This window comes from Anopheles cruzii, unplaced genomic scaffold, assembly GCF_943734635.1.
Source record: "Anopheles cruzii unplaced genomic scaffold, idAnoCruzAS_RS32_06 scaffold00796_ctg1, whole genome shotgun sequence".
Classification (NCBI taxonomy): Eukaryota; Metazoa; Arthropoda; class Insecta; order Diptera; family Culicidae; genus Anopheles; species Anopheles cruzii.
The window spans coordinates 1-8,801 of NW_026454383.1; the positions used below are offsets into that span (position 1 = coordinate 1).

At 49.3% G+C, this 8,801-nt stretch overlaps 1 protein-coding gene and 1 pseudogene across 1 annotated transcript; one reads left to right on the forward strand and one right to left on the reverse strand.

Annotated features, from left to right (window-relative positions):
* Positions 1–1,203: 1,203 nt before the first annotated feature.
* Positions 1,204–2,857, reverse strand: LOC128276246 (b(0,+)-type amino acid transporter 1-like). The gene is made up of 3 exons (XM_053014715.1): positions 2,326–2,857; positions 1,984–2,254; positions 1,204–1,912 (listed from the first exon to the last, which is right to left on the reverse strand). The coding sequence occupies exons 1-3, from the start codon at positions 2,810–2,812 to the stop codon at positions 1,204–1,206; spliced, it is 1,467 nt and encodes a 488-aa protein (XP_052870675.1). The 5' UTR covers positions 2,813–2,857.
* A 3,373-nt stretch (positions 2,858–6,230) lies between these two features.
* On the forward strand, positions 6,231–7,434 carry LOC128276244 (nitric oxide synthase-interacting protein homolog; annotated as a pseudogene).
* Positions 7,435–8,801: the final 1,367 nt, after the last annotated feature.

The window sequence follows — 8,801 nt, forward strand, 5'->3', positions numbered from 1 at the left end:
GTAATCCGCGACTATCGATTACACCCGATGTTAGAATAATTTCCAACCTAATTCCACCTAATAATTCATCTTCCGTTTTTTTTTTATGAAGCTTAGTCTTATATACACAACGGAGGCGCGCTCCACTGAAACTGTAACATGAACATTTTGAAACCCGTTATCTTTACACCCCGAAGCTCCCGAGACTTGGGACTAACGTAACGTTGAATTTAAAACACTGAACTCACAAGTTTTGCCGAGTGCGCGCCCTCCAAAACATCTTCAATACATTTCCGTCGATTAATCAGTAAAGCAAGAAAGCCAAGAACAGCTAGAAAGGCACGAAGCCTACGCCAAGAGTAACAGCTTGGCGTGTTTAGGAAGAGCGCGCGAAAGATGCGCAGTGCATGGACAAATTTTAAAATGTACATATTCAACCTGAAGAATGACTGTGTAACGCTATGATGTTTATTATTACTAGAATCTGCTACCAATCTGTTTTCTAAATGCAGTGTAATATGGTGTAGTTGTAGTTTAGACTTTAATCACCCTACGGTACGGTTTGAAACGTATAGATCCTAAGCGTTAGGCACCAAACAAAACTGTGGTAGACCTCCCGAAAAGAGGAACGCATCTTCATACTTTCTCCACTTTGTGTAGATTAGCTCTGGAGTGCAGATTGAAACAGGAACAAAACATAATTCAAAACCATGAGAAGATGGTACACACACACATTAGGCTGTTGTTCTCTGTTGTACCAACCGTTGGGACACGAATTGGTCCCATCAAATGTGGAAATGGTGTGGAATTCCCTTTACCATGTTTATTTTTTTTATTATGAAATAATAACTGTGAAACTTTATCACAACTGATTCGGTGGGAAGGATGGATAGCATAATTAAGCCAGCAAACTATGGACAAATTCTCTCCAAACTGGTAACACTGACCCTGACCCAACAGAATTAATCTCGCTCCCCATAATGTGTATGTGAGATGTGTTTGTAACGTGCACCATTTGCGCGCGCGCTCGTACCGGTGCTTGTACCAAATGCATCGCGAGCGTCGCGCCAATGGACCGGTTGTATGGATTTATTTTGGAAAAATACACAATAAAGAAAACTTCAGATCGTAGAAGCAAATTACCCACTCGCAACGAACAGCACGTCCGAAGCCGAAACGAAGCCACGCATTTAGAAAAATAGGTTTTGTTTATTAACAATAGGTTCAATCGCTTTTACTGCTAGTGGGAACAACTTCGAAGAGCACTTGTATGAGGAAGGTGAGCTTATTGATCCATCTCGGGCGCACTTTGTAGTACACGAACGGCGTGTAGACCACCACACCGCTCAGGATGAAGCCGAGCGCGAACAGATACTTTGGCGACGGATCACTGATGACCGGCACTACCGACAGAAAGACGGACACGGCCAGCGTGATGTACGGCACGATCAGGGGCACCTTGTACGGGCGGTGGATCGTCGGTTGCGTTCGGCGGAGCGCGAGCAACGCCACGACGGCCGACCCATAGAAGAACCAGATCAGAAACGAGGCGAACTCGATCAGTGTCTCGATGTTGCCGACCAGTATGAAGGCAAGCGCCAGCACACCTTGCATGGCCACGGCCGGCGCCGGCGTCGAGCGGCGCACGTGAATGTACGACAGGGGTTCCAGCATCTGGCCCTCCTGGCTGGCGACGTAACAGAGGCGCGTCACGCCAAACTGGATACTGAGCGCACAGCCGAACGTGGCCAGCGCGACGCCGAGCGGGATGAGGAAGGAGAACGAACCGAGCGCACGGTCACCGAAATCGATACCCACCGCCTCGGACACGATCATATCGCCCATCGACAGCACGGTCATGTAGGCCAGGTTCATGAACACGTACAGCCCCGTGATGATCGGTACCGCGATCATAATAGATCGTGGAATGTTGCTGTGAAAGAAAAGGACGGGCATTGCTACAGACAGCAAGCGGCGGAAGTGCTGCGCGGCGGAAACACTTACACTTCCGGATTTTTGATCTCCTCCGTGATCGTCGTCACACTCGACCAGCCATCGTACGCCCATAGGCCGTTGTAGAAAGCTAGCGCAATGTAGCCGGGGCTGGTGTGGGTTCCCTGGAAGCCGCCCGCCAGATTCTCCGTGTTGCCAATGGCCAGCTGATAGATGCCACCGAAGATCACCACCAAACAGGCGCCAACCTTGCAGAAGCCAAACACGTTGTTGATCGTCACGTAGAGCTTCACGCTGCTGAGATTGATGTAGGTGATAATGCCTTCGGGGAGAGTTCCGTACGCAAGAGTCAGAAAGTGTGGTGCGCCGGTCACAGGTCACCGGATTAATTACCTAGCCCTAAGATTCCGATCAGCTTGACCAGCAAATTCAGATCCTCCGCCGGTAGATGCTCGATCCCGAGCAGATGGCGCAACGGTAGGATCGTGTACTCGGCGAACGTTAGAATGATAACGGCAATTTCGGCCGGCCGCAGGATCATCACGTACACCCAGGCACACACGAACGATGGTAGCGGGCCCCAGAAGGAGTGCGACTTTTTGAACGCTTCGATCAGGTACGCATACTCGGCCCCGGACCGCGGCACAACCGTGCCCAGCTCGGCGAAGCATAGCGCCCCTAGCAGGGAGATCCCGCCGCAGACGGTCCACACCACCAGACAGAACCCGACACTACCGGAGTATTTGAGGGCACCCGTCGGTGATACGAATATGCCGGAACCGATCATCACGCTGATGATCACGTTGATCGCCGACATGAGACCCATCTCACGCCGCAGTCCCCCACCGCCGTTCTGCTTCGGTTCCGCCACGACGGTCATGGCTGCTTCGTCGTTGCTGTGGCTTCAGCGACACACAAACACAAGGACCCCCGGCCGTTGGTTGATCAAGGATACACACTATGGCCGACGGAACATGATCTTGGGCTTGCTGGAAAATGTAAACGATGAGTGGTGCGCCGGCTACCCCTATCCGAGATGCGTCAGCGCGCGCGATTGGTGCTTATCTTATCGCGGCACTAAGCCGTCGATGCTCTTCGGTTATTGGCAGAGATGTAACAGCTTTTCAGGGTGGCTCGATAGCAACAAATACGCTCACTTGGGTCAGGGCTTATCACGTCGTCCAGTTACTCTTGGCCTGAGGACGTTTAATATGCAATACCCCCACGGGAGAGGTGAGTAATGTGTCCGAGTATATCGGCGCAAGTGTCCTTGAATGTTATTGATGACCTACGATTGCTAACTTCTCACGTGAATTGGCTAATCAAGAATGTGCCATCGGTGTGTCGATCTCCGTTATCATTAGCATGTCGATTAGCAAGTCTGCAAGTCGGCGAACGTTAAAGAATGTTACTTAACACAATGCCACCCGTGAAGTGGGGACCTATTAATTTACGCTTATTATTTACAATTCAGTTTATCACGGACCTATGCCTATCATAAATCTTCGGCAAACAATCTTCAGCACGTCACAGCCCACATGTGCCCAATAAAAAATAAATCGTTCCAAGGGGATGGTCAGTTTGCGAACGTTATTAACGACATGCTGCCATGTTTGCGGCTTTCTGTGGAGTTCTGGCAGGCAGGCAGGCAGTGTGGGCTTGGCAGCGTGTTTAGGATAAATCAATACAATCATCACCGGCAGTGACGTCGTTGACGCATGATAATGATGGTGCCGCAGCAACTCGCAATTGAAGGGGCCGACCCCCAACGTCGTGTGGTTGATGAATAATTGACTTGGAGTTTACTTTCGTGACACGACGTCGAAAATTACCCGCAAACAATCCGACCGAGTCCGAGCGAACGGAGATGATCTCCCCACGTTTAAGTTAGTTTAATTGGGCCGTCGCCCGGCATATCGGATGTGACCGTTTTTCGTTGGCGTCACATCCGCCGGCTTTTAGCGGACTCTGCCGGATTTTTGTGCAAATTCATCGTTTGGCACTTATAAATAGGTTAATGGACAGCGGTAGCTGATTTCTCACACCGCACCACCTTGCCGCCGCCGATGGCTTCGTAAACAGAAAGGTGCTAATGACCCGCCGCGCCACACAGCCGTATCAATCATCTTCGTCACGTGCTGGGTATTGAAAGATTCCGCTGGGTATTTATCATTAATTTGGTCACCTTCATTGCTGTACTTGGGGGGAATATTATTGATCGGGAACACACTTGTAGAGCCACTGCCGCGGTCACTTCCGGTGCCTATCGACCGAAAACCACCAATCCGAATCCGTTGATCCGTTGCTATCGTTCAACTCCATTACCCGTCGGTGGCGTTGACTCCAGCACCACGTGCCCCTGAAACTGACCCGTATCAGTGCGTGCTTGCGTGCCGCGTGGACTGCGATGCGGAATTCGCTTATCAGCCATCCAGCCGAATGGGATTAAATTGACACTAATCTCACCGTCCCAAACCAGGCGGATAGTTTCTCGGACCATAAAAGAACGTGCCCGTTTGCTTCACGAAACCTTCATGGCGCGTTGGCCACCATTAACGGCGCGTTCTATGGTGTGGTGCTCCGTAGCGGAAGCAAACTTTGTGGCGCGAAAACATAACACGCGCGTTGTTTGCTGCATTTGCAGAATCAAAGCGGTAAACCAAACAAAAACCAAGGAAAGACGAACGACAGTGTTTATACAAACGGAAATCAACCGCTCGGTGGCGACAATAAATCGTCATTCGCGCGGACCACGTGGTGGTGGTTACCCAATTCATTATGGGGGCCCTTTGCTTTGACGCCGTATCCAAATAAGCTTTTCACAGGACTGATTGATTCCATTAGACGCCGGCAAGTGAGGCGCACTTATTGACCGCTGATAACGACGCTACTGATTAACGAAAAACAATCCCCTCACCACGAAGTAATCGGGACCGATAGCGTGCAGCGTTCGACGTGCGTCGTTTTTCACATTTCGGGGATTTTTGAGGAGAGTTTCAGTTCTCCTTCGGATTAGTCACAAAATTCGGATTCGTATTCACCTTTTGACTACTACGACACTACTTTTAGGCACACTACTGCCGGTGTGGTGCTCGTGGGCTCCGCTGTGTACTGGCCGTTATCGTTGGGCACTCTAGGACCACTGTGCTGATGGTCCACGACGTTCCGTTCCCGCCAAGTGTCGACGAGATACTGCAGCTCGACCCCGGGAGGAGTTGCGGCCAGTGAGTAATGGATTCCACGCGCCGCGATAGGGCGTCGACGTGCGATATGCTCCGGGAGGTTGCTACCCCGTTGCTGTGACGACGACGGTGGTCGCGGCTGATTTGATGCTGCAGGTCGAGTGTCGAGTGTTAAGGGCTCCCAAATTATGCTCCCGATTTCTGTTACTTTTTCTTCTTCGAACGGCCCGCGTGAGAAACGGGCATCATGCAAATTCCTTATCATTGACAGTCTATTGTTTGCCTGTTGAGTATGGGAAGTGCTTATTAAGAAGACCACTTGAACCCGGTGCCGGGGGGGCTGCCAACAGTGTCAATGCGATAAGACCAGCCGATTCGGTATGTTTCATGAGTCTTTATCTTGTTGTTGAACCACAATATTCGGTCTTATAAACCAGACAACGATGGTTTGTTTTACCGTGTCACAAGAGTTTTGATGTGCGGCTTCTCCCCGGCTTTTTCTTTATTGGGCCAACCGGCAGCATATCTGGAGAAGGGTTAAGAAGGTAAATAGACCAGCATGCGGTGAAGAGACTGCGCGAAAATAAAAGACGAGGAACCTGCTTTGTGTACGCCGTACCCTTCCATTGTGTAGGGTATCGGTTCCTGCTGTTTCGCCAGCCTTGGGGTCCCCTTCTTTTAGCATTAATCCTTGCTTGTGTATCCTTACGTTTGGTTAAAAAAGGGGCTGCCTCTTCGTTTTCATCCTCTGTTCGTTTTCACTGCCCGAAATTCCTCCATTTCTTATTCGTAATTATTGAAACTCAATTAGAATAGGTAATGACTCGAATAATGAATTTTTCAAAAACATTAAACAGATTCAATTACGAGCCGCATTTGTACAGTATTTCATACTTTGATAAATCTATACTTTCTATTTGCGGTAGAAGGTCTCCTTTTGCTTTCCAATGCGATCTAATCCGCGAAGTGATCTAAATTTTAATCTAAGTCTGGCAACACTGTTCGCAACGCTCTTTGACGTCTTCGTGGTTCCCGTTTGTTGTTGATAAACACAAACGAAATTCTTTGCTCTCTGATTGCGAATTTGTTACTCCAAAAGAAGGAAATTACCGTAATATGACACGCCACGCTAGGAATTGTACTGCCGGAGCCGTTTACACGTATCACGAGAAGAAAAAGGATGCTGCCAACTCCGGCTTCGGCACGACTTCGCGTCGCATCGGCAAGGATTCGGTGAAAAGTTTCGATTGCTGTTCGCTGACCCTACAACCGTGCCGAACTCCGGTTATCACGTAAGTTGTTCGCTTCCGTGTGCTGGCTGTAACTAGTGAATGATCAATTCTGCTTTCTTTCACAGCAAAGACGGTTATCTGTTTGATAAGGAAGCGATACTGACGTACATCATATCGAAGAAAAATGAATACGGCCGCAAAATGAAAGAGTACGAGAAGCAATCCAAGGCCGACGAAGAAGATCGTGCTGCCCAGGCGGATGCGGAGGTGCAGAAGAAACTTGACAAATTTATTTCCACCGAAAAGAACATCGTGACTAATAAGACGCTTAAACCCAACGGTAATGGAGGGTAACCGTTTGAACGGCCTCGGAACTCTAATCCCTTTGAATCGTGTCTCACAGACCAACCAAGTACCAGTGGAGCGATGTCGAATGTGTCGCTCGGCAAGCGCAAGGAACTGCCCAGCTTCTGGGTACCATCGCAGACGCCGTCCGCTAAGGTAGCCCGGCTAGAGAAACCGGACAGTAAGATCTACTGTCCCGTTTCGGGCAAACCGCTGAAGGCGAAGGATTTGATCGATGTGAAGTTTACACTGGTGGAGGACGCTTCCGACAAGAAATCGTTGATTGCGAAGGAGAACCGCTACATGTGTGCAGTGACACACGATATCCTGAACAATGCGGTACCGTGTGCCGTTCTGAAGCCAACGTAAGACGCTACACTACGCCGGAGTAGTCTGTTTTTAGCTAACTTTTTCTTTCGACTTTAAAATCGTATTCAGCGGAGACGTCGTGACGATCGAGTGCATTGAAAAGATTATCAAGAAGGACATGATCCACCCGTTGACCAATGAAAAACTTGGAGAATCCGACATAATTCCATTGCAAAGGGTAAGCAAAATTGGTTGCAATCGGTAACATCGGTGGCAAAGTAATTATCCTTTCTTTTCCTTCGACAGGGTGGAACCGGTTTCGCAACGACCAATGAAAAACTGGAAGCCAAGGAGCAGAAGCCGTGTCTGCAAGTGTAATCTACTCGATTTGTTCCACGATACATTTAAAATAAACTTACCTTTTACATTTTAAATTTATAGCTTAATTGATATGTTTTTCTTATCTGAAATAAAAAGAAAAAAATAAAGCGAAAAGAGGCTCAAAACTTTTGATATCTTTTGAAAGATGTGGTCATACTATCGTCTTGCACAACAAAAGTTCAACAAAATGAAATGAGGTCGCTTGAAAGGACATGTGAACTGTCGGTCAAGTACCTTCGATGGACGATTCCACACTTCCCAGATCTAGTCCATCGCCATCATGACCCTCGATACCTCGACGTCGATATAAGTGGCTGCACTGAATTGTGTCTCCCGGGCGGATAATAAGCTGCATCTTGGTCAGCAGCGTGTGTTGACCGAGACTTGTTAACCGCAACCTTCATCCTGGAACACGCGCTAAGGCCATTTCAATGCTGCAATGGCCTCACGGTCATCGGCTTAACTAGAAGGCCCGTAATGGTCATCGGAAATAGAAAGGCGGAGAGAGAGAGAGATGCAATTTCGCACAACTGCATCAATGCGTCCTAATGCCTTTAACTTTAAACTAGCTCTTGTATGGCCATATTATTCCTCACGTTCTTTGAGATACATAATACATCCGATTTTTTTGTTTATCAGCTTTATCCAATCAGAAGAAGAAAGAGATTGATAAATGGCTCGCGTTGGTCGCATCGTAAGCATAAAATTGGGCGCCTCGATTCCGAGCCTTTCCGCCAAACATCGGCGTAATCGGATCCCGCTAGCCGTCTATTGGCGGCGGGAAGGCGGCGTGTCAACCCGGAACGGGCGTGCTGTAAGAATGAGACGCTGCTACCGGTCCAGCCAGCCGCCGTGACCAGCGTGTGTGCGGAAGGCGACAGGCACAACCTTCGGCGATAGTTAACGTTACCGAGCGCAACGCGACACGAGGCAACGGACCGCCCGCAAGCCGCCCAGCCCCGTTGGCCACGCGTTGTTGGCATTAGAAGTGTGACGTGTGGGGTGGTTGCGATCGCGCAAGGGTAGTAGTAGTGAGATAGGAACGTGCATCGAGGTGCATCAGTGTGTGCATCTAGTTTCGCGTGGCACTGCAACTGCACCCGCAGGTGCACAGAGGGATCCGGTGCTCGCCAAAGAAGGTTACAAGTCAAGGTTGGTTGTGTTTTAATCTTTAAAACGCAGCAAAGCAAAAGGATCATTAAAAATTAAAATTGTATAACTCGAGTTGGCGGAACTCAAACAAGGAACAAAGGTCCCGGGCAGAGAAGCGAACCATCGGGCGGTACGTGAGATACGTTCGGTTGCTTTATCCTGTCTTTTGACCGTTGGAATGCCACACAGTGCGCACCGCACCGTGGCTCGCGCGCATGCTGCCTCGCTCGCTGGCCTCGCTGGCCTCGCAAGATCCCCAGTTCCACCC

Bases quoted from the DNA above. Each gene is read 5' to 3' on its own strand.
- LOC128276246 (XM_053014715.1), bottom strand. From the start codon at position 2,812: ATGACCGTCGTGGCGGAACCGAAGCAGAACGGCGGTGGGGGACTGCGG. The intron at 2,255-2,325 runs GTAATTAATCCG...CTCTCCCCGAAG, and splicing joins GATCGGAATCTTAGGGCTAG to GCATTATCACCTACATCAAT. The intron at 1,913-1,983 runs GTAAGTGTTTCC...TTTCTTTCACAG, and splicing joins GAGATCAAAAATCCGGAAGT to CAACATTCCACGATCTATTA.